The 23,961-nt window shown below is 28.3% G+C and overlaps 2 protein-coding genes and 1 long non-coding RNA gene across 12 annotated transcripts; 1 reads left to right on the top strand and 2 right to left on the bottom strand.

Annotated features, from left to right (window-relative positions):
- Nucleotides 1–1,142: 1,142 nt before the first annotated feature.
- LOC130014460 (MADS-box protein FLOWERING LOCUS C-like) lies at nucleotides 1,143–8,189 on the bottom strand. Its single transcript, XM_050349505.2, has 6 exons — nucleotides 7,835–8,189; nucleotides 4,008–4,124; nucleotides 3,819–3,921; nucleotides 2,464–2,505; nucleotides 1,454–1,495; nucleotides 1,143–1,370 (listed from the first exon to the last, which is right to left on the bottom strand). The coding sequence occupies exons 1-6, from the start codon at nucleotides 8,020–8,022 to the stop codon at nucleotides 1,287–1,289; spliced, it is 576 nt and encodes a 191-aa protein (XP_050205462.1). The 5' UTR covers nucleotides 8,023–8,189; the 3' UTR covers nucleotides 1,143–1,286.
- Nucleotides 8,190–12,281: 4,092 nt separating this feature from the next.
- LOC126657513 (uncharacterized) lies at nucleotides 12,282–13,571 on the top strand. 3 transcript variants are annotated; one of them, XR_007633357.2, is made up of 3 exons: nucleotides 12,282–12,641; nucleotides 12,973–13,103; nucleotides 13,187–13,571. It is a non-coding gene; the product is annotated as an uncharacterized LOC126657513 (long non-coding RNA). The 3 variants fall into 3 exon arrangements; XR_007633356.2 differs by having other exon boundaries at nucleotides 12,973–13,571; XR_007633358.2 differs by having other exon boundaries at nucleotides 12,923–13,571.
- Nucleotides 13,572–16,844: 3,273 nt separating this feature from the next.
- LOC126657512 (agamous-like MADS-box protein MADS4) lies at nucleotides 16,845–22,636 on the bottom strand. Of its 8 annotated transcripts, none has more exons than XM_050352218.2 (7): nucleotides 22,160–22,636; nucleotides 19,806–19,884; nucleotides 18,682–18,849; nucleotides 18,436–18,477; nucleotides 18,305–18,346; nucleotides 17,541–17,671; nucleotides 16,845–17,157 (listed from the first exon to the last, which is right to left on the bottom strand). In XM_050352218.2, the coding sequence occupies exons 1-7, from the start codon at nucleotides 22,342–22,344 to the stop codon at nucleotides 17,082–17,084; spliced, it is 723 nt and encodes a 240-aa protein (XP_050208175.1). In that variant the 5' UTR covers nucleotides 22,345–22,636; the 3' UTR covers nucleotides 16,845–17,081. The 8 variants fall into 8 exon arrangements, with proteins under 8 accessions (XP_050208175.1, XP_050208174.1, XP_050208173.1 ...); XM_050352217.2 differs by having other exon boundaries at nucleotides 19,806–19,887; nucleotides 22,160–22,635; XM_050352216.2 differs by having other exon boundaries at nucleotides 18,682–18,852; nucleotides 22,160–22,634.
- Between the last annotated feature and the right edge of the window lie 1,325 nt (nucleotides 22,637–23,961).

Raw genomic sequence — 23,961 nt, 5'->3', positions numbered from 1 at the left:
TTCAGATATTTTAATCAGTGTTTTAAAAACCGAACCGGTGGCCGAACCGGTGAGGCCACCGGTTTCCGGTTCAACCGGTTGAACCGGTTCAATAACCGGTTCAACCGGTTGAACCGGTTCAATAACCGGTTCAACCGGTTTGATAAATTTAAAAAATTTAAAAAAATTCCGGTTCACCGGTTTTTTACCGGTCCGATCCGGTTCAACATCCGGTTTTTTACCGGTTCAATTCGGTTCAACCGGTCCAACCCGGTCCAGCCAAAAGATCCTTTTTTTCGTAGTTTCAGACCGGACCACTGGCCGGTTCGCGGTTCGACCGGTCCGACCGGCCGGTCCGGTCCGGTTTTTAAAACACTGATTTTAATAACCTTTCAAGTTTAATACCCCGTATGTTACCTACCCAGAGTCTAACTTGGTAATTATTGGACCTTTATGCAATTAAAAAGAACAAATCAAGATGTAAAAAAAATGTTTTTAAAAGAAAACAATCAAATTAACTCGGTGTAATATTCCAAAATAAAAAAACATATATCTTTTCCTCTAAAAGAAGCATATCTTTTGATAAATCTTAATACGGCTTCAAGCTTGGACCAAGCTTCATGCACAATTTGAGTTTTGAAGCCCGGCCCAAACAGATCGAATTTAGACAGGTCGAGTAAGTTGCAAGTATCATGTATAAAAATCAAAAGCATTCAGAAAAACTGCAAGTTAAATTGGAGCAAAGATCAGGGATAAATTCATTTAAAGGTCCCTATATTTTAATTTTTTTTTGGAAGGTTTAATATTTTAATTTTATATTACTTGATTCCTATACTTATTTATTTTTCGATTTTCAGATCATTTTTTTAATTTTTTCTAGTTCTTTTACTTACAATATTTTTTTTCTCTAGTCACACAAAAGAATATAAAAATTAAAAAATAGGTAAGTAGAGGATGCAAGTAAAACAAAATTAATTAAAGTACAAGAATCTTCGGAAAAAAAAAAGTTTAAAATTCAAGGACTCCCAGATGGATTTAGCCAAGATTAGGATTGCATGTTTTAAGCATAGGTGTCTACTAGTCCAGCAACAACCGTGTTAATTTTCTCCTATCTGTCTTTAGAAAAAGAAAAGAAAAATCCTAGCCCTGATTTACCCTAATAATAACAAAATAATAATAATAATTGGATGTCTTAATGCATAATTACATAATAATATTTAGTTTGTATTTAATCATACATGTTAGGGTAAATAGTAATTTAGAAGAGGAAACCCTAAACAATGAGTATCGATAGCTGCACTTACTTACTAGTGAAGCAAACTCAAAGTTGCCCTTTCATGGTGGCTGCTGGCCTCATTCATCTTCTCCACAGAGTTCCTCATTGCTTTAACCTAAGGGTAACAGGTAAAAATTGTTATTTAAGAATGATTCAGCTATTTTGTTAATTACTGTTAGGTTTTACATTTATACGTACCTCCTTCTCTAGAACTTCATTTTCCTCTTTTAGTTTGGTTTCCTGATAAGATTCGAGAACATAAATTGTCAGCAATATCAAAATATATGCATTATTACACCTAAATTCTCAATTTTTAAATAGTCCAGCATAACCTTAATCCTGTGCTTATAATATTTATGTATATATTAGTTCTCTATATATTTGGTGTTTGCTTCTAGTCTAAATTTATAATCTTCTACTCTTATGAAATGTTTGATTCTACAAAATCGATTTCAGACATTTTTCATTTTAGCGTTTTTTATTTTCGTATGCTAATTAGACAAAATTGTTAATCCTAACAAATCGTTTTGGAATCAAAGTAAATTTAAGTATATCATACTATTTGTTTCTTTGACAAGTATCATACTATGTTTGAGTTTACTAGTTTGTCGATATGTCTTGAGGTAGATGCAGATGACAAACATGAAATTTGCAAGCATGGAATCAATAAACAGAGACATAAGTTATTTGATTTTTGTGATCACTAAACTTTCATTTATATCATTTTGGTCACAGAATTTTAATATATTTCAATTAGCGTACTGTTTTTTAAAATTACAAGAGTGATTTCCGGCCAAATTGATCAGTTTATATAGTAACTAGTTTTTACCACGTCACGGAAAAAGAAGAATATTCCTCCTATAGCAAAATAAAATAAAGTGAATGTTTAGTGACAGCTGAAACTTAATACTTCTTATTAATTTGACTTGAAATTTTTAAGGAATTTCAAGTTGCTTATAATTTAAAGTTTCAGTATTTAAATTAAAAACAAATTACAGTTAATTTTGTATTAAAAAGAAGTTGACACCAAATATGAAAGATTAGATTCAGGAAACAAAACAAGATATTCATTTATCCAAAAAAACAAAACAAGATATTCTATTCCAAGACGATCATCTCTAGAGTTTATTCACTTGTTTATTCTTGAAACCATTATCAAACTTATTCAAACTTAAAGTAGATCTCTTATAAGAGGAGTGATTGCGTACCTTTTGGTGAAGAGCACTTATAGATTCCACCATTAGTTGAGTCTGCAAGAACATTGATGCAATGAGAATACGGAAATTTTTTATGAAGGGGAATGATTTCAGTGAAAATATTAGGAACTATCTGCTACACTAAAATAAGTATTCGAGACTTCTTCGTCAAAACCAAGAAAGAGAAGGTTCATAGAGGGACTCATCATAGTCGTTTTCAAAGTCAACAACAAACTGTTATGCCATCTATTTCATCTGGTTGTTTGTAGCTCATTATAATATATATATAATATATATATACACATACACACATATATATACATAGCTTAAGCGAGGACATACTCTTGGCAATATTGCCTACCTCGCTCTATAATTCTAACTCTATTAGTTGGTGTTGCTTTTACAAGCAAAAATACAAACCCGAAATGCAAAATGTGACCAGTACATATCATTTATCGTCCATACAGTATAACAAGAGCACATAAGAAATTATCCTGAGTATCACTTAGAAATAGTCATAGAATTTGAAGTTATGTCAGCAATACACGGAAAGCGGAAACTATAATGTTCGCAAAAGTTAGATGTCTAACTTTACCATGCATGTGGATTTATTACCAACTCACATAAGCTGAATGCCAAAAGCATATATAGCTTTGTGCAAAATTTGAAAATATCATAGTTTGTGAAACCCATGGTGCTTCTAGATAATAGCTATATGTAGCTGAGATTGCTCAAATCTTAATGACTTTTAAGCAACTTTCTCAAATTAAATTGGAATAGACGAAAGCTAGAACCAGGGAATATAATTTTCTTGGACAATTAATGTTAGTATGCCTAAAATTAAACTAGAATTTCCCGGTTTCTCAATGATGAGAAATTAAACTAGAATTTCCCGGTTTCTCAATGATGAGAAACCAAACTACATTTACGTAGTGACCCACATATCATAGTCAATTAGCATAGTGTAATAATAATGCTATAATTGTGACGATGTCGGATTTATAATAAGGATTAGTACTAACAGCCAAGAAAGATGCATGTAGTATGAACAAACTTGAGGCATCACACATAATGACTAATATACCGATTTGCTCCGTAAACTTGCATGTAATGAACAGTTAATATCAAAAATAACTTTGTTATAAATTAATCCCATGAACTTCTTAATTTTTATCAGTTAATCAAAATTTTTGGTCAATTAGCCTCCTATTTGTTCTCAAAATTGATATATTTGATCTAATTAATAAGAATTGATAAGTTCAAAGGACTCATTGATAAAAATATTAATTTAAGTATTAATCGGCCATCAGGGTGCAAGTTGATATTAAAGTCCACGTGTGATAAACCATAAGAATGATATTACCTACCTTTTTATATCTGGTATCTCTCAGTGCGGCGTCGAGTTGGTTCTCCAGATTTATAAGGTCTGATAAACTATGCTGCTCATCATTATTAGGACCTTCAACGCACCTGTGTCACTTAAAGCTTTGTCAGTTAACCAATTCTTTCAAGCTTTTACCTTTTGAGAAGAGGCATAGAATAGTTAGAGAACTTGCGTTTCAACTATTCGCAGTAGCTCTACGTAGGATTTCCTGCTTGCATCCTCTTCTTGGTATAAATGTGTAAACTCCCCTTCAAAACGCGTTTTGTATTTGTTGAGAATCTCGGGCAAACTGTCATAAAATGTAATGCCAGTTATGAGTCCAATTACTTTTCAACATTAGATTAGATGTAGCTCACAAGGAATGAGTTAAATTTATTATAGAGCTCAATTTTGCTACAAAATATAGAGAAGTACTCTCAACTATTTGAATCTTTCTGCTTTGGTTTATTCCACTATAACTTAGTTAACTGAATATTCTATTTGCATCGTCCACGTAAGTAAAAATATACAAAAATTGTTTAGTTATGTACGCACAAAATGTACGGTTGGTAACCTTAGGAAAGAAAGAAGTTCGGTTATCGTTTTAAAAAGACCTAATAGTTTCAATACCGCAATATTTTTTAACCCCCTTATGTAACCGCAATATTTTCTAACTCAAGTTTATCTTCTCACCGCCTTTGGCAATTATATGTTATGTGAAGTTGGAAAATGTCTAGCAACTATTAAGATAAACACATAAACCCGAGATTCCAAGAATAGATAACAATTCAATTCTATATAATGACTACAATAAATTTAATAATAAGATCATAGTTTATTCGTATAGCACTGCAAGAGCCTTAAGGTGATTTGTAGCAATATATATTTAGAGAAAGGGAGTAAAGGAAGAACAAAAAATGAATTTGTAAAACATAAAAATGAATTTGTGATTATTTAGAATTTATACGATATTCGATGTTCTCCGCTTCCAAAACTCGATTTTGTCATAAAAAGTTACATCTCTCTTTCATGAGTAATATTTTAAAATTAAATTTGGTTATAAAATATAAGAAAAGTGAATTAGGAGTATATATATGAGGATCAACAATAGCTGAATGTTGAAAGGAAATTTGTTTCCAAAGGCAAAAGCAAAATTAACGTTGGAGGCACTTCAAAGACAAAGATGATCTAATTTCAGAAGGGAAAAAAAGACAATTAATATTCAGCTTAAGGAAGCAATATGTGACATTTAGTAGCTTGAAAATTGTTATAAAATACATGGATTGGTCTAAGGATCCATAGTTAATTTAAGTTATAAATATATAAAGATAAAAAGAGTTTAAAGTTTACGTTGTGCATGCATGAACTTGTAAGCATATGTGCAAGCATTAGCATGTATGCTTATGAATAACAATTTTCAATTTAATGGACTGCTAGTGCTAATGTCACTTCATCAATGTTAAACTTTAAGGAAAACTATTATCGCCCACTACAATTGTGACACTTAAGAATCTTGTTAATCTGGTGGACTAGCTAAGAGTTGGGAAGCACCGGCACGAGTACAAAATTGGAAATAGATACCGATATGAAAATAAGAATTTTTTTTTACGTAGATTCAGTCTATCACGTCATCCATGAAATAAATCTATCACATTATGACACGTTAATAAAATGATGACAATCTTGTACATTCATTTGTTACTTATTTACACATTTGCATAATAATATTACAAGATATATTGACATCATTTTAGTGACGTGTTATAATGTGATAGATTTAATCCATGGATAACGTGGTGAATTTCTCTGAAACCAGCGCAGTGAATAACAATTTAACATAAAGACGAGGGACACGTCGGAAAAACGGAAAATTAATTGTACTTTTACATATATTATTTAAAACTGTATATATGCACACAAATATACACATTATGCAAATAATTGATTCATTCAACAATTTCCAAAAAGTTAATTCACTACAATTAATTTCAATAATAAGTTTTCAACACTAAAACACTCTCAACGTCTCTTATAGAGTATCTCCGGCGTGTTATTGCCTTTCAACCGTAAAAATTTCTTCCAAACGTTTACTTTGTCTTGTTTCCCTTTATATACAACACCACCTAAAAGTGTTGGTGCTTCACAGATTAAGGATCTCAATGTTTAAATCTTTACTCTTTAAACTAAACAATTGAATAAAAGACAATTAATAAAGAAGACTTGTACTTGTTCATGCTTCAATCTCGATAGATATTCGAGTGTAGGAAACATGTGTTAGATATAATAAAATTATAATTTGAGATTCGCCTAAAAATTTAATTTGAACTTTGAAATATATCTATATATTTATATAAGGCCTAATCACTCAAAAACTCCTCACCTTTAAACTTTTTTTCAATTCCACTCCGACGTTGAAAATTTGTCAATTTTACTCACTTTTGAATTTTCCATTTTCAATTGTACCCCAATATTTTAATTTTTGTTAATTTTTTTACTTAAATGATGAAATCATTCAATTAATTAAGTCTAAACATGAAATTAAATTCTTTTTTATTCAAAAAAGTACAAATAAATTCTTTATTTTTAAAAACTAACTAAAAATCATAATCAAATTAACACTAATTTAAATTCTTAATTAATTTAACTAAATTTAAATAAATTTTAAAAATATACAATTAATATATGCGAGACATGGAGAATGTTTTAAACAAATTTCCAAACGCAAAAGACGTTAATTTAATTTTTCAGGGTACAATTGAAACACAAAAATGCAAAATAGGGTAAAATTGACAAATTTTCAACGTCAGGGTATGATTGAAAAGGGGCTAAAAGGTCGAGGGTTTTTTAAGATATTAGGCCTTTATGTAATTAAGAGGATTAAAAGAGTGTTTTCATAAATTTTCAATTTAAACAAAACATTTGTTAATATATTAAAGTTGTTAAAGATAATTCTCATTAGTTTTTCAATTCGATTCAAGTATTTGTACCAAATGAGTTAGATTTTCAATTTAAATAAAAACTTAATTTAATTTTAAAAATTATTATTAATAGGTAATTTCATTAATTTTTCTAATTAAATAAAATATATTTCATTAATTAGTTATGTGGATTTACACGGACTTTCAACTAGTTTAGAATATTACCATAATTTTTATGATCGGCATATTCATTTTATCGAATTCACTATTTTGGTAAATACTTCATTTTAAACATGGCCTCAAAATTTTCATTCATGTTGTCTGTATTTCGAAAAATATTTGTCTGAATAAAATTGGCCATGTAAAATTATGAATCATCGTGGGACACATGTCAATAATAAATGTGTTAATCAATCATTAATTATTATATTAATTGATCATATTTTAATGATTGGTTATCACATTTATTTTAGACATGTGTCTCTCGATGAGCGAATAGTTCACAGTCCTACGTGCCGAAGTTGATTGACACAACAATTTCTGTTATATTGCAGGAAAAAATTATAAAATTCGAAACAGCTTATTGATAGTGGGGTTTGTTTAGTCCAGTTACTCGAGAAAGACAAATTAATCATGGAAACAAACAAGGCTAAATCGGATAATGATCCAGAGAAAATATAAAGAAGATCACAAACAAAAGTTATCCAACACGTCTGTGATTTTCTTTCCATAACAAACATAGTTGGCTTAGTAAAACCTAAGTAACGTGTCGTCAGAAACTATGTACAGATGGCAATGACTGTGATTCAATGCTTGTAACCGTAGTTTTAAAATGCAAAGCCAGAGATTTTTATTTCGTAAATTAGCCGTAAATCAAGCCAGTAAAATCTAGCCAGTTAGACAAATCAAATTAAAATTAATTTATTCAAAAGTAATGAAAAAACCAAAACCCTAGAAAAAATCACACTAGAGAGCGAAACTAATTAGTCACATTTTTCACTACTAATTAGAGTTTGATTCAGTAAGCGACATTTTCCTTTCTAACTGCTAATTTTCTAGGCAACCAAACAGAAAATGAAAAATCAATGCATAGAGTGCATACCTAGAGTTGGTGCTAGAGAAGTGATAGTGTTTGCCGCTGTTAGAGAAGACAATAACGGCGATTTCACAGTCGCAAAGAACGGAGATCTCACGAGCTTTCTTCATCAATCCGTTACGCCGTTTAGAAAACGTCACTTGACGGCTGCTCTTATCTTCAATCCGCTTCATAACCACCTTCTTCCTCCCCATTTTTTTTTCTCCTTTTTCGCCCTAATCCGCCTCACTAAAAAAAGAGTTTATATAAGGAGAATAAAAAACTATTTAGTATTATTAATAATAAAAATTTAAAGTATACTTTAAAAATATAATACAATGTTTGTTAATTGTATAATGATAATCATTCGGCAGAGAATGAAATGGGACAATATGAAGAATGCGCTAGAAAAGTTGCATTTTTCAAAAAGCAGAGGTCAATGTATGGTTGGAAACTTGAAACGACTGCTTACTTTACACGTGGCATATCCGCATGTGTTCTATTTGAACTCATCCCACTGATTGTCTCATACGTGGCAGGACAGCAATGGATACAAATAGATATTTTTTTTAAAAGAAATTAATAGTGAACAAAGGCGGTATGGTTTGCAAAGTGGAGTGGTATTGGAAAGGAGTATAGAGAAATTGTAAATGTGATTATGGAAAATTATAGTATTATGGTGTTTGCATTTTTAGAATATTTTTATGTTTTCAATTGTCATTATATTTTTTTGATAAAATATAACAAATTGGTGTTTTAGCTATTTTTTATAGCAAGACTACTAATAAATTTTTATTTGACATAATAAAAATAACAAATCAATCAATTTTGAGTTCGAGCGTAACAGAAGTAACACTAACAATCAATATACGAACAAACTGAAACATTTAGAATTCAAACAAAATTCCTCTAAAAAAAGAATTCAAACAAAATCCATAATCACATAAAATAATGGAAATATCAGTATAAGTTTAGAAAATACTAAACTATCTTTTAAATCTAAATCTATACATTTTTTTATCAATCCGCACAGTCAATTTTTTTATTTTTACAATTATATCTAATTTAAAAAAATTGCATTTGTGAACTTTTAAATTTGATTTTTAAAATTCAAAATTTTACGTACAATTTTAATTTTTTTGTTTAACATCTAAAAAGAGTTATTAATAAAAACGTTGGGTCGCAATTGATAAAGAAACGCTAAGATTTGGATTATAAAAAATGAAACTTAAACTTTTGGTCATTATAGAAAGAAAAAGTTTTCAAATTATACGTAATTGTAAAAAATTGAATGATTTGGTCGTAATTATTATAGATCTGCTCTAACTTTTAGCTCAATAAATATAAGATTTAAAGTCTAATTTTTGTTTGATTTGAGTCTTATTTTTTATTTGTTAGAATAAAGTTTAAATCTTTTTTCCTCCTTTGATTAGATTTCTTAGATCCACAAGAAATTTTAGTGTTTGTTTGAATTTTAACTCTAAAATATTGTAGATTTAAGAAATGAAAAGGATATAAATCTATCTTTTCAATGAAGATGAAGACCGAAGATCGGAAATAGTATGATTCAAATGATCAAGCGGTTTGAATGACAGATCAGTAGAAGAAAATATCGAAACACCCTTCTAACGAAATCGTTGAGTTAAGTTTGGGGATGTATGTTTAGAATTTTCTTGTTTTTCGATTATTTTTTTGCTTGTATTCTTATTGTTGCCTATTATTTTGAAGTTTGATTTTTTAAATGATCGTATTTAAGTCTTTGTTATATGACTTTTCCTCCTTATAAGTTGAATCTTCATAATTAACTCTCTTTCTAAAAAAAACATAAAATGCTTACATCACCTTTGATGAATTTTGATCTTTCAATTCTCATCAAAGAGAGGGAAATTACGGTCACTTAAATTTTAAATTTATGATTTTTCAAGATATAATGATTTCTGGTAATGATAGATAAAAAGCATGCAAAATTTATCATAAAGTTTTTATACAGTTTTCTTGTTAATAATAATGTAAAAATATGAGGTCAAGTAAAATTGTTTTTAAAAATATAAGAACTAAATAATTAAAGAAATTTCGAAGTATCTAAATCAAGTAAAGAAACAAAAAATGTTTAAAAATAGATTAAACCATAAAGATAATTTACCCAACTTAAAATAAAAAATCTTCAAAGTAATTTGATTTTAATTTAAATGAATTTTTTATTTAATTATATTGGGTCTTACAAAAATTTCAAAAGTCAAATTGTAATTTTCAATACTCATTTATAAACTAGTATCAATTTATAATTATTATAAACTTGACTGTAAAATCAAAACAACGGTAGATCAAAAATGTATTATAAAGAACATCGGTGAATATATTTTTTAATTGTTTCATCAATTATTTGATTATTATATTAATAAATTAATATAGATATCTAAAAAGAATAAGATTATAGTTTTAAAACGGTATTAAACATAAAGTCCTAGATGCAACCTACGGGAGAGTGAATTAAGTATTTTTAAAAAATTGAAAAATGTATTTTAATTTAGAAGATAAATACGAGATTTAAAGTGGTTCAACAAACAAACTGATTATACATTCAGTGCTCAATCAAAGATATGAAATTTGAAAATCCACTAAATAGTATTTTTAACCTTACACCAAAAATACAATAGAGTTTTTTAGAGTTAAATTCAAACTCACAAACTAATGATTTTTCAAGAGTAAAACTAATCTACATTAATGGTTGAATAAATAAGTGTTTATCAACACAAAAACATAAGGCCTAATCACTCAAAAACCCCTCACCTTTAAACTTTTTTTCAATTCCACCCCGACGTTGAAAATTTGTCGATTTTACCCACTTTTGAATTTTCCGTTTTCAATTGTACCCCAATATTTTAATTTTTGTTAATTTTTTTACGTAAATGATGAAATCATTCAATTAATTAAGTCTAAACATGAAATTAAATTCTTTTTTATTAAAAAAAGTACAAATAAGTCATTTATTTTTAAAAACTAACTAAAAACCATAATCAAATTAACACTAATTTAAAGTTTTAATTAATTTAACTAAATTTAAATAAATTTTAAAAATATACAATCAATATATGTGAGATATGGAGAATGTTTTAAACAAATTTCCAAACGCAAAAGACGTTAATTTAATTTTTCAGGGTACAATTGAAACACAAAAATGCAAAATAGGGTAAAATTGACAAATTTTCAACGTCAGGGTATGATTGAAAAGGGGCTAAAAGGTCGGGGTTTTTTAAGACATTAGGCCAAAACATAAAATGAAAAAACAATCAATAACTTTGATGCAGAACAATTTGAGTAATGTTTAATTGAAAGCCAAGGAATAGTTGTAGAGTAATGATTTTCGTAATCAATGTGTAGTTGGGGGATATTTATAACCCTCAATAAATTCTATTCAAGCCATAAAAAATGACAAAAATTATGTAAAAATTCAGTATGCCGCGTCCTCCCTAAAAAGTGCCGCGCCTGCGACATGTCGCTTTATCAGGGTCTTTCAACATTGTTTTTATGTTTTGCAGCCAACGTTGGGCTATTCAAATATATATGTTGTACCTATAACGGTCATTACCACAACCATGCCCTCTACAAAGCTTTTTCAATAATATGAATTCAGTCAAATCCTAATACTTCGCGCCCGTGACTCTTGGTAGTTATGGGCACAAAAAAACTTTCTATTTCTATAAAAAAAATAAAAAATCCTATTTTATGCTAGAAGCTCCAAATTGACTCTTGATTGTTATAATATGTCTATAAACACTAATAAATAATATTATAAATTTTAAATTGAATATCAAAGTTAAAGAGTTCAAAAAAAATTGTTCCAAAAAAATAATTTCAGATGATTTCTAAAATTATTTTCAAAACATTTTTAGACTCGATCAAAACATCATTTGTGAAGAAAATGACGACTTCATCCATTTTTTATTAAAACAATTGCCAGAAAAAGCGTCGATTCTTTCAAAATGATGCTAGAACAATTCAAACAATATATTAAACAATTATCACGAAAAAAGGTGAATCAGTCAATTATTTTTTAAAAAAATATTAACAAAATTATTAATAATAATTGACAATTGACAGATATAAAAAAAATCTAGAATAAGAGAATTCGGTGGTGGCGATGACTGAAAATTTAATTATTTTAATTAGCGGATAAAAAGACAAAATAGATGAAAAAAATATAAGTATTCAAAAGAAAAAAGTAAAAATACAAATAAGTTATATTTAAATAAAAATAAAAATAAAAATAAAAATAAAAATAAATTTTAAAAATGAAATAAATATTACGACTAAAACAAAAAAGAGAAATTTAGAAAAAATACTCTAATTTTTAAAATATTTGTAAAATCTACATCAGCCAAATTAAGTTACGAAAAATACTCTCTGTTTTTTCTACTTTTATATTTTTACTCTAATATGTTATATAATTTTTTTATTTACTCTCTATCATTTCCTATAATACTCTGTAACTCTTTTCTTTTTAACTTTTTACTCTTGCTTTTCTTTTCCTTAATCTCTCAACATCGTGTTTTTCTTCGAATTTATTTTCATTCACTGATGCCGGCGGTGCTCCGACGAAGATCAAGTATTATCAACTGAATTTTTTTGAGATGACTCTCTAAATTCAAATTATTCTGCACTGTCATCGTCGGTTGGCCGTTGTCGCTGTGGTGCTAATTGCAGTTGTTCTTGCAGTTGAAACTCACCGGCAACGAAGTGTTAACTAAGATCGAAATCTTTTATTCCGTTACAAAAGAGACCTGGAGGACGGCCATTAAGTCCGCCGCCTCTTAAACTTGTTGATCGTGAGAAGGTATACACGATCTTCTTTTCTACATTTTTTTGATTGATTTGCTAGGGTTTCAATTAAATCAAACTCCTAACTCTATCTCTGTCTTTGTTTGTTTAGCTTTTTTTTATAGTTTAATCAAATATATGTGATAACTGTTTGCTGATTAAACTCTTTCTTTTGTTATTCTAAGACCTCTTCTTTTTTTGTTTATCCATAAACACCAATTTCTTTAAGGAATATTTGAATGTTGAAGAAATTTATATACCAATAATTTTTTCTTTATTGCCAATTTAAATCTCCAGAAAGAGAAAGCAATGAAAAATGAGCATTGTGGAATTTTCTTTGGGCACAGGCTAAATTCAATGTTAAAGGAAGAAGATTCTGCTAGTCAATTTGGAGGTCAGTTATTCCTACTGACTTGATGACAAAGTATTTGCAGATGGAACAAGAAAATTAAGCTAAACTTGTAAAGTTAGCTTTGAGGTAAATTTTTCAAACTGACTTTTTTGTCCTTTATAAAATACTTGCTGGAGTTGGAAATGTGTATGTTTTTGGCTCTGTTTCAGGGGCTTCAACAGTTCGAAATCTTCCTATGGAATGGTTTTATTTCGGGGAAGGCATCAGAAGGAGGCTTTGGAAATGAGATGTATAAGAGATCTTTTTTTTTTGAGAGATCTTGAATGATGCTTTTAGCATATTGTTGAACTGGTCCCTGATCATTGGGTAGACGAAACATATTGATTCTTTCTCAAGTCAAACATTTGTGGAGAAAGAATGAACGTCTAAAGAAATATGGAAGGCTTTTGGCTATAAGGATTGATGATTTTGATACATGCCCAACAATTTATTCTTTTCTAATACTATATCCTCAAAGATGTAGTTTTTAACTGAAAAATATATTTGTAACTACTTTGCAAACCTATTCCTAGAATGGATCAGTTTTTTTTTTTTTTATCTTTTGTTAATAATGTGACTCATTTATGTTATATTATGATAAGGCTATGATAAACTTATGAAAATGATTAAAAAATTAGGTAATTAAAATATTATCATAAGATAATGATAATGTAATGATAATATAATGATAATGTTATGATAATGTATGTAAAATAATTTTTTATAATAAAATTATGATGATAATATATTAAAGTTATGGTACTACTATGAAAACATTATTTAATTCTATATATATTACGTAAAATAATTTATACAAAAATTATGATAAGATTATCATGATAATATTATGATATATATATGATAATATTATGATAAGGGTGTAATAATATTATGATAATATTATTTAATTCTAAATAAATTATTAAAAAAATTATGATAAATTTATGATAATATCATGATAAGATTATGATAATATTACGTAAAATAAATTATACAAAAATTATGAAAAAGTTATGGTAAGACTATGATAAAGTTATGATAAGACTATGATAATATTATGATAAAACTATGATAAGACTATGATAATATTATCATAAGTCCATGATACTATTATTGGTAGGCTATGATAATATTATGATAAAACTATGATAAGATTATGATAAGGTCATGATAATATTATGATAAAACTATGATAATATTTATGATAAGGCCATGATAATATTATTGGTAGGCTATGATAATATTATTGATAAGGCTATGATAATATTATGATAAGGCTACAATAATATTATGATAAGACAATAATAATACATTCTTTTATGAATGCTATAATAATATTATGATAAGACTATGAAAAAGTTATGATAAGACTATGAAAATGTTAAGATAAGACTGCATATATTATATAAAAAAAATTACGATAAAGTTAATGATAATATCATGATAAGGTAATAATAATATTATGATATGATTATGATAAAAGTTATGATAATATTACGATAAAACTCAGATAATATTGTGATAAGGCTATGATAATATTATGATAAAGCGCCAATAATATTATGATAAAGCTATAACATAATTTATGATAAGGTTATGATAATATTACGATAAGGTTATGGTTATGAAAGATTATGATAAATTTATAATACAACTATGATAATATTATGATAAAGGTTATGATAAAATATGTAAAATAGTGTTGCATTATACGGTTAATGATAATATTGTGGTATATTTATGCTAATATAAAATATATAAAATAATTTTGCATATAAGAGTATATGATAATGTTAATGATAATATTCTGGTACGGTTATAAAAATGTTATTTAATTCTGGATAAACTATGTAAAAAGATTTATGTAAAAATTATAAAAAAAATTATGCAAAAATTTATGATAAGATAATAAAGTAATAATTTATTATTATCATAATATATAATTAATATATCCCTGTTATAAATATTTTTAATCAAATTTTAATTATTTTATTCAATTTATATAAATTTTAAAACCTCTATCCATATAATAAAATATAATATAAATAGTAGCATATTATTTGAAATTAATAGAAATATTTGATATTTTAATTAAAAATATTATTTAAAAATAATTAAAAGAATGAAGAAATAAAAATAAATAAAAAATGAAATATTTGAAAAAAAAAAAAAAAATTGGCCACAGACAACAAAGGACATGTTTGAAAAAGTAAAAAAGAAATGTCAACAGGTTAATGAGAGAGAGATAGAGAGAGAGAGAGAGATATGTCACATGTCAGATTGCATGTTATATAGGTAGAGTAAAATCACAAATATATACACACAGAGAGTATTAGTATAAAAAAGTTAAAACTTTGATGTAATTTTGCCAACTTTTCCGGTTTGAGGTATGAACACCTATTATTTTTATTTTTTAGGTAAATTCCTAAATTTCTCAACAAAAAAAGATACGTTTTTTGAAGCAAAATTCTCCATTGGAGGCCAATATAATTCAGCCAATTGATTACAAAATCTCGCGGAACCAAACTCTCATGTTCAACCGTGTGGGCCTTTTACGTCCATGATCTTCCTCACAAAAGTGATCATGGGCTGCATAACATTTACCTTCTGGGTTTAGGCTACAGTTTTGGAGTCGTTTTGAGAGTCAGATTTACGGGCAATACACTTATTTTCTGTTTCTTTTCTCAAAAGATGGGAAATCAATCTACACATTTATATTTGTCTTTTAACTTTTTAACGTGTTAATTAATCAACACATTGAAAATTTATGTCAGTTTTACTTACAGATAATCAACTAGGATGTGATATGATTGATTCAATATGTGAAAATTTATGGAGATCTCGAATTGAGTTTGAGCAGGAGTTTTCATACGAGCACATCAATCTACTACTCACCCATGTATTATTGATAGCAATTTTCTCCATCCCTCTGTGTAAATAACCGGGATTTTGCAGTTTTTTCTTCTGCAGTACCTCGACGTGACATGAGTGTGCAAGGGATTCTCAAGAATCAGTTTTCCTTTTATAAGGGCTAATAACATCATTTATTTTGGCTTTTTGACCCCATATTGTAGGGTAGGCATTATTTTTTTGTCCAAAAAAATTAAGAAATATTCATGGTAACCATTCGAGCCGACGAGATTAGTAATATTATCCGCGAACGCATTGAGCAATATAATAGGGAAGTAAAGATTGTAAACGAGTTGACGCTTAACAAGTCGTATTCAAGTTGCGCATTATCATGTTAACAGAGTAGGTCGACACTGTATTTGTACACATTACCTCAATTTATTTTAACATCGCTACTCACACGTCCATTAGTTGGCATTAGCATAACATCTTCTTTTATAGATAAAATGATTTTTTATATCTATATTTTTATCTAAAATGATAAAATATCATTAAAATAACATATAACAATTTGATATGTCAATTTTGCAATGTTGATAATAACATTAAACTTTATTTTTAATCTTTTCAAACACATAATCCTCAATTTAAACATATCATGGCTTAATAATTCTTTCTAACTTGAAATAAAAAAATCAATTGTGTAAAATAACTATCCATTGAATCAAAATTGAAATACCATAAGAAAACACTCCCGAAAAGAAATTTAAATTATAGATTATATGATTATCATAAATTGTAAAATTGATGGATCCGATTGTAACAATTATTATTTTTTCTGTTTTGATCACAGATATATATAAAATTGTTTTACCCTTTTTTATAATTTATCATCCTAACAGCAAGGATGACTGGATGAGGGAAGTAAATTTAATTAATAAAACGTATAGGCAAAAAAGTTAAACATGGTCTAGTGAATTAAGCAATCAAATTGATGACAATTATTTTCAAACCAAAGCCTGTTAAAAGAGGCAGTAGTACATGAGTTCTTGAACACATACACACAATATTAATTACTTATGCTGTTACTAAGGTACAGGATAACATTATATAGATCCAAATTACAACTGATTGTTCCATCAAATTACCATAATACAAAACATAAATTTGCTCATTCTTATGAAAGAAATGCATACCAAATGGCTGAGAGACTATTCAAGGTAACCATCCTGGCATGTAATTATTCACACTTGGCCCAGCAGTCACTACTGCTATTTGATCAGGATGGTATCTGCATTTCAATCAAATTACAACAAGTAAGCCATTAATTATGCATGTGGCACGTTTTCAGGCAAAAATTTAGCAGAAGTCGATTCCGATGTATGCATTTTTGGCTTGAAAAAATCTTCCGTTGAAATGAAATTAAAATTTAATAGCAAAACTGAAACCAAACAAAATTTGATCTTCAAAATGAGAAAACGTTGAAATGGAAGTTAGCGAAATGATTTTTTTACAAGAATATGTTGTAGATACACAGTTTTGGAGTTTCATAAGTATTTTTGATAGCAGAAATGAATTGTTGAAACATAAGATTCGATAAGTTCTCGTATCAAAGTGAAGTTCTTGAAATCAAAAGTTCAAATTTTGCATGCATGAAATGTCAAGGAGACATACCCAATTTGCAAAGTAGGTTCACAATCCAAGGGATGAAAGAAGCCATCGCCCTGAGATTGAGCTGCTTGGCGGCCATACTCCACTTCTTGTGCACTGTGATTCAACTGCATTGCTTGGTATCCATCCACCAACTGCAAGTCACCAACCACTTCATTTGGTCATATATATTGACACTCTTAATTACTGTGTATATATACAGCTTATAAACTCTTTACATTTATCATAATTGACATAGCACCAAAAAGGAAAATACAAAAAAACAATAGTTTTTTTTATAAAAACAGGCTACAAACTGGAAATACTGCAGGATGATTCAATTTATTATATTTGATAATCTAACTTTCATTTTTACAACGGGATGTATTACATTCTGGTCAATAGCGACAAAAAACTGTGTAATCATCAAAATTTACCAGTTTCATTGCCATAAAATTAATTATTGATCCGAATTTCTATGGTAATCTTCCGTTGTTGTATAACTAAAACTTCAGTTATCAAAAGATAACAAATTGAATAAAGATAACCGTCTTGTAAAAATTTACAATTCAATCATCACAAAAATATTTTAACCCCTTCAAAACGTTTACGAAAAAAATGAAACACCAAAATTTACGACCCGAGAACACAGATCATTCTGTTCCATTCATAAATCATGCCAACAAATTAATAAAGCAATTGAAAGGACAAGTCTCCATCATTTTAGGAGAACATCAAAGTATCTGGAAGTAAGTAAGTGTACTCACATAGTTTGTAGGGTAACCTACCCTTTGCTTCAGAGTCTTATTTGCTTCATTCAGCATGTGCTCCTACACATCAGATTATAAAATACATTGAAAAATAGAACAAAAAACAAGCTGCAATAGTTGAAACCTAATTAGGATGTTTGCATATATACCTTGCGTTGTAAGTCAGTGAGCTGATCCAGCATATATTGGGTCTGTACAGTTCAACATCAAAAATGAATTAGTAATAAGAATTTCATTATTCATAATACTACCAATATAAACACTTATGGACAAATTCTGAACTCTTTTAGTATCATCTACTCTATGTTCATCTCATCCTTAATGATTTATCGAGTATTAATATATATGCGTGTGTCTGTGTGCGCGTGTTTTATAGGAAGTGGACGGGCGAATACCCGGGTTGATCTGATCTGCTTCAGTGACATATCAAGCTGCCTTTCAAGAGACTCAAGCTCCTTGCTGCTTAAAGGGCCAAGATCTTCTCCAAGAAGATTCCGCTGAGATCGTTGCAGGGATTCGTAGCGAGCTTTAAGCTTCAGGTACTCTTGCTGACTACTTAGCTCCTGCTGCCATAGCCATAAAACAGAAATAACCATTTCATGGGATGATTCATTTAGGTCAATGACACTTCATACTAGCAATCGTGTAGTTCCTGAATTCTGAAGAAATATCAAATCTCAATACAAAACCCTAATCAGTCATTTTGTTTCATATATTAGCTTTTATTATAGTATATTTCATATGCTGTTTTATATCAATACAAAACCCTAATTAGCCATTTTAAAGATTCTATCCGTATATGATAAAATATAAATGAAATATAGTTGAATAAATGTTTAGCAAAAGCTATCAATAAAAAAATTTACATACAAATTGTTAATTCTTGGGATGAAAATGTTATCAAACTAAATCAATTAAAATTTATTGGTTTAATCCCTTGACTTATTTGTATGACAAAAATAGATCATAGTTTAAGAACTTATAAAATTTGAAAATTAATCTGTCTAGTTTTATGGACTAATATATCAAAAAAATTACATCATATACTAAATTGTATCTTATTTGTATTAATAATATTTTTTATATTTTTATTTGCTTCTTCAATATAATTGTCGTGAGAGACCAGACAGTCGAAATTCTTTTTCAAAAATATTTCTGTCAATGTAATTTATGAATAGATAAAATTGTTTGGTTTTTTATACTGGTTTCGAATATTAGTTGATTTAAGTTAGCATATTTTCTCTATACCATTCAAACCAAATGATATACTAATCATATATATATATGCATAAATTCTCATATTTGAAAAACAATTTGGATTCTGACTTCATCAGATCAATGTTAGCTATAAAAAAAATAGATCTTAAGTTAGAAGTTTGTAAATGCATCTAGTAGAGGCATTACCAAGAATAATATAGAATCTAATTAACAATATTTAATTTTTACAATTTAAAAAGGGCAGTCTATTCATAAAAAAAAAAGGGCAGTCTAAAATAGAAAAGTAAATTAAGGCAGATACCAGAGCCTCCCTTGCAGACACATTTGTCTCTGGTGCTCCATAGTTGCATTTTTGGTACCTCTCAAGTGTTTTGAGCATGCTGCTGAGTAGGGAGACAATTATATATGAATCAATTAAAAAACAAAAATCATAAAAAGTGAGTTAAATCATAATAAAAAGAGTTCAATCAAAAATCATAACAAACAGCATATAGAATTTGAATAAAAAATCATCAGAAGCAGCATGCATTCAGAGTTTTAAATATTTATACAAGAAAATAATTAATCAACGGTGAAATAAACTTACCTATCCATAACTATATTACTTTTCTATATATATTGCATTCTTTAAATTTTGCAAGCTTGATCCAATATTTTTTCGATGTTGCGAAAATATACTCATTACTCATTTGAAGTATGCCCAATTTGATGTATATAACATCGCGTCATGTCAGCTCCAAATAAGTCATGAGTACATATTCCAATGCTTGAAAAATATGCCAAATGAGATCGATGAGGTTTAAAAATCGTTTTATAAATAGCCACGTATTTTAATTATTGATAGATGAATTCATTTTGTCTAAATCAAATTTCCATCCTTTTTTAATTGAAGGACTAATGTTGCGAACTTCTTTCACAAATACATTTAGACTAATGAGTTCACAATTGATGAAGGTTATCCAAGATCTCCTACTCACAACCTATGCAATTAAGAACAGATACAATTTATCTATATATTTAAGTGATTATAGTGAAAAATTAGTTGAGAAAAATTTAGCCAGCAAAAATTCATAAACAAAAGGATATTAGAAGCAATTACTACTAATGAAGTTAGCATTCATAAAATTATGTAAAATTCCATAGTTAATTCAGTAACATAAAAATCAAGCACCATATATAATCTCAAAGTTTTTTGGGAGCTTCAAGATCATTTCTCTTTGGTACTATTTAATCATATTGTAAATCTTCTCAAGTTAATTAATGTCTAAAATGATCTTTTAAATAATAAGAATACTAATGCAAGAAAACCAGAATTTCAAACAAATGATCAATTAAAAATACTAGAATCTGAAATCAAAGAAACATTATGTGATAGTGAAAAGAAAAAACTAATAGTCTTTTACACATCTAAAGAAATCCAAAAAAATCTTTCAAAGAAAAGAGACAATAAGAAGAAAACCTTTATCTGACTCCAAGAATTATGAATGTATCTGTAAGAAGAAGAGATCTAAAAGATAAAATAAAATAGCTTTAAAATTGGTTCTAAGGTGCATGAGGAACTGGAGCATCCTCTAGACATTACAGTGTACACTGTAGAATCACTTGAAATCAATCATAATCTAAAGTTCACATCTGAAAGAAATAAAGAAAACCCTAAACTCAAACTAGCTTTGGGAAGATCAAGAACCTAAATGTCCCATCAAATTTAACTCATTAAAAACATTAAAACAAACAAAAAATGAGAAAAAAAGTAAGAGAAATAGAGTTTATGATCCAATCAAAAGAAAGAACTAATCAAACTGTAAGAAGCAGAAGATTTACCTAGATGTGAAGATTTATTACCAACATGTCTCATTCTTCTTGATTGATCAAGAAACCATTAAAATGATATTAATGGACAAAATTCTTGGAATTTTGAAGTAAAATCAGAAGCAGAAGAGATGAGATGAAGCCATGAACTAAGATTTTCAAGAAGCTGAAACATAACCCTAAACTTAAATATTGCATATGAGTGAAACATATAAAGATTTGATTGAAAATCTTGAGCCAAAAGATAAACAATTAGAAATCAAATCAAGAATCAAGATTCAGAAATAACAAACTTTATAGTCATAAGACCCTAAACCTAGCTGGAAAAACTGATCTCAAAACAAAAATTTCACAAAAACTGATCTTTACTTTTAAAGAACTCAAAAGATATGAAATTTTGATCTTAGTATAATTAAGAGAAAACTACAAAACCAGCTTTGAAAAGAAACAGATCAATCAAAAAACCTTTAAGAAAAGAAATTTCAAAGACACAAAAATGGAAATTTCAGAGATTCAACAAAAGAGGAAATAAAGAAAAGGAGATAGAAAATTATATGAAAAAGAGTCAATCTAATCTAACAGTAATAAAAAATCTTTAATAATTTCTTCTTCTTGGTCATAAAAATTTATTAAATTTTAATTTTCCAGTTGAAGATCCACCATCAATACACTAAACAACCCAACACTCAACCTGCTATAAACACCTAGACATTCACAGAAATAGAAAACCTTGAGAAAAAACACAACAGATTCACTTTAAAGCTCACTAAGCTACATAAAGATCTAAAATTTCAGTTTTAAAAAACCAAGGAAATTTTTATTTGTACATATTATATTATAATATACCTTGAACTACTGCAAAACTCGTATAATTTGCCTCTATTAGAGAAGATGATGAGAGCAACTTCAGCATCACAAAGAACAGAAAGCTCATAAGCTTTCTTCAACAGTCCATTTCTTCTCTTCGCAAACGTTACTTGTCTGTTAATTTTGTTCTCTATTCTCTTCAGCTCAACCCTACCTCTCCCCATTTTTCTCGAGAAATTTTTAGGTGAACCGAGTCTCGGATACTATTAATAAGAATCTAAACCTCTCTTTTTCTTCACCACCCACAAAAAATAAACCCAGGTTTTTTTTGTTCAATACACTAACAATTATTATAGGACCCCATAATCAAGAACCATTAAGAAACACAAAACCTAGTCTTTTTAACTCATTTTTAAACCAAAATCTGATTATTTTTTTAAAGATTTTAATCTTTGGGGTGTGATGTGAAGTGGGTAGTGATCAAACGGTGGAGAAGTGATGGAAATTGATGGATTAAGTGAAGGGAAAATGAGGAAGATATTAGTGGTAATAAATGTAAAGGGACCAGGATAATAAAGTGCCACGTGTCGGACTGTGAAGTGTTGAAAGCTTCCGATAATCCACCTGACTATTTTCGGGTTCGGGCAAAATCATGTGACCTAACCTTAAAAGAAGTTGTTCCCTTCGTATATTTACGTTAATCCACCTGAGCCTGTTAATTGTCTGAAAGAAACCGAGTTTCTTCTACTTTTTTTACCTTTTTGCCCTTTTTATTTGCCTTTCAAATCAATGAAAATTAGGATAATAATCAGATTATTATTTAATTTTATCATTAGTAAATCATTTATTTGGTTAACAGAGTCAACGATTTTTTATTTTTTCAAATTTAATCTCAGTCTTTTAGTCAAAATAATTTTAAACTGACTAACCAAACCCTAACTCATAGTTCAATATTTGACCAATTGAAGTTAGACCTGTGCTTGATTGTAAGTAAAATATTTTATAATTTGGTTTGACATTAGTCTAATTAAATGGATTTATTAGTTACAAATTAATCTCATTTCTTTAATTGATTCAAATGATAAGGAGTTTAGTACTAGCTAAGTAAGGTTTGTGAATGGTAAAAATATGGATTGTTTTTATTCGGCTCGATTATGAATTAGTAAAAAAATTATATAATTGAGAATTTTTGAAGAAAAAGATATATAAATTAAACCAAGTTGCATAAGCATTTAAAATGAATTTTCTTAAAATTGTAACAAATAAACTTTAGATTTTTGAAATTAGGGTTAGGTCTAAAAAAATTAAGATGACTGAAATTGTAAATCTAAAAAATATTCTAGCTGGATTGATCTGATAGGTCATCAGTCTTGTGATTTGATTTACAAGTCCACCAACTCAACATCTCACGAGGAATTTTTGTACCTAAATAGATCGAATTCATATTTTATTTATGGAATTAATCATTTTAGTATTTGAGAATTACACATCTTTTAATCTTTTTCTAACTTCTGATTTTCTAACTTATGACTAATTAAACGGGTAATTGATTTTTAGAATACTCACACTATTATCTTATTTCACTTCGCTAACCAAGGAGAGACTCGATGAGTCGGTTTATCGTAATCAATGAAATGAATCACATTTCCGTTAAAAAAACTTCGGTAACCAAACTTTAATTGTTTTAATTTAATTTATTAAAGTTTAATTTCATTATAATAGAAGATTTTCCAACATTGTTCTCAGACCCCTTGACTGTTTGTTTTTTGGCCTTTCTCGGGGTTGTAGCCTTTAGTGCGCCTCCTATGTGTCGTGTCGCTTTTTGTGCGAAAACTCTGAGT

This window comes from Mercurialis annua, linkage group LG7 (genome assembly GCF_937616625.2).
Source record: "Mercurialis annua linkage group LG7, ddMerAnnu1.2, whole genome shotgun sequence".
Taxonomy (NCBI): domain Eukaryota; kingdom Viridiplantae; phylum Streptophyta; class Magnoliopsida; order Malpighiales; family Euphorbiaceae; genus Mercurialis; species Mercurialis annua.
The sequence above is the reverse complement of the archived record's forward strand: the minus strand, read 5'-3'. Positions and strand labels throughout refer to the sequence as shown.